General features: G+C 48.6%; 1 protein-coding gene across 1 annotated transcript; it reads right to left on the minus strand.

The window, feature by feature from the left end:
- Nucleotides 1-678: 678 nt before the first annotated feature.
- Nucleotides 679-885, minus strand: CHC_T00000544001 (hypothetical protein). The gene has a single exon (XM_005717873.1). It carries the CDS (start codon nucleotides 883-885, stop codon nucleotides 679-681), a length of 207 nt encoding a protein of 68 aa, XP_005717930.1.
- Nucleotides 886-1,659: the final 774 nt, after the last annotated feature.

Raw genomic sequence — 1,659 nt, forward strand, 5'->3', positions numbered from 1 at the left:
CAGTGACGGACCTGGAATACTGGGATGGTCTGTTGCTGCGTTGTTTTTTGTGTCTATCCCTATCCCCCTGCCTCTGCCGTCCTCTTGCTCTGCCCTCGTCCTTGTGCCGCCGCCGCCCCCGCCGCTGGCACCGCCGCTGCCGCCATTTGGCATTAGTCCCCTAAATCCCCTAATCGGATTGGTCTACTTCTTTTCTCGATCTGTTTATCGAAGATTGTGCTCTCACTGCCGTCCAAATCCGTAAGTACCACAAGTAAGGCGAGCCAGTCAACGGGGGCTGCTTCATTCTTGCTTGAAATCGCAGCAAATGATACGGCATCGCTTCGGAATGTTGTATCCTTACTCGGGGACGTCGAGAGGAACACACCCACCGTTAAGTTATTTTTGCTGGCTTCAGAAGTTGAAAGCAAAGAAATTAACACGCCAAAAAAACAGCAAACACTCTAACTAAAGAAATAGAAACGATCGCAAAATTCTCGCTGCTTTACCATGTACAAATCTCTGTAACTTGGAGTCACTCGCTTCTTCTGTCAGTGCCACTTGTTTCTCTTTGCTGATCAATGGAAGTATCCGTACTCTAAAGCGCAATAGATCGCGCTCAGTCACAGGCCTGAAGGAAGTAGGCCGTCTCCGCATCGGCCGTTGAAGAGAAACACAGAGAACAGGGCTCTGAGGTGATTAAATTGCACTGGGGTAAAGCATGACGCGAACTCCCTTTCCGATGGAATTCGGTGGCAACTGATTGCGAAATTTCGCGCGTACGTGACCGTTGTTTCCGTGCGGGGCAATAATGCGGCCCCACATAACGCGATACTTTCTCGAGGCGCCGCTCGGAGTCTTCTTCTCGACTAGACCCTTGTAGACGTAAGCTACTCGCTTACACATGTAGAACTGGGCATCCTTGCGATCCGATCCTTGATGCCGTCGATTAGAAGGCGTGACTGGCCACACTGCTGGTTACGTAGATTACGCTTGTAACCAAGATGTATTCCCTTGGAATGTAACCTTACGGTGTTCGTCATTGTGATAGTTGAGATGGGCGAAATGAAGCACCGACGGTTTCAAGTGTGAGTGCAGGAAAGCGATAAGCACTATGCCGGTACGACACAGGAGGCAGAGATATTTTCATGCTTTAATCGCACGCGTCTTCCTTCATGAAATCATGAAGGTAGAGAACACGCCCCCAAAGCCTCCTTCTCTTCTTCCTCCTGCCATTCACTATCGGGATACCCTATTGATCAGTGCACCGAAGCCTTTTCTGTTTCCCAGAGTTCATGGACAGGTTCACGATGAGCCTGAAGACCCCTGCCATTTACCAAGAAAAAGCATTTGTGATTGCGCGGGAAGAAGTCGAGCCACGACTGACCAACGTCATAAATACGTCACTTTTGGCACACGGGAGTGATACGGATAGCAACTTAAACTAGCAGTCTAAGCTTCTCTTTGCAGTTTCGCCCTAGGCTCCTTCCTACCTAATGTACACTGACGCTTTGTTTGATAATCCAGATCAAAAATGATGAACTATTGCAGTTGTCCTATCCCTCCAACCGATTAGTCACTTATTCTAAATTTCACAAGCATCACTACAGTCCATGGGCAACTTCACCAGAACCAATCTGGAATGACTTGCACTTCCGCTCTGCAATAAACTTCATATTC

This window comes from Chondrus crispus, genomic scaffold (assembly GCF_000350225.1).
Source record: "Chondrus crispus Stackhouse genomic scaffold, scaffold_358, whole genome shotgun sequence".
Classification (NCBI taxonomy): Eukaryota; Rhodophyta; class Florideophyceae; order Gigartinales; family Gigartinaceae; genus Chondrus; species Chondrus crispus.

Excerpts from the sequence above, each read along its gene's own strand:
- CHC_T00000544001 (XM_005717873.1), bottom strand. The coding sequence starts at position 885 with ATGTGTAAGCGAGTAGCTTACGTCTACAAGGGTCTAGTCGAGAAGAAG.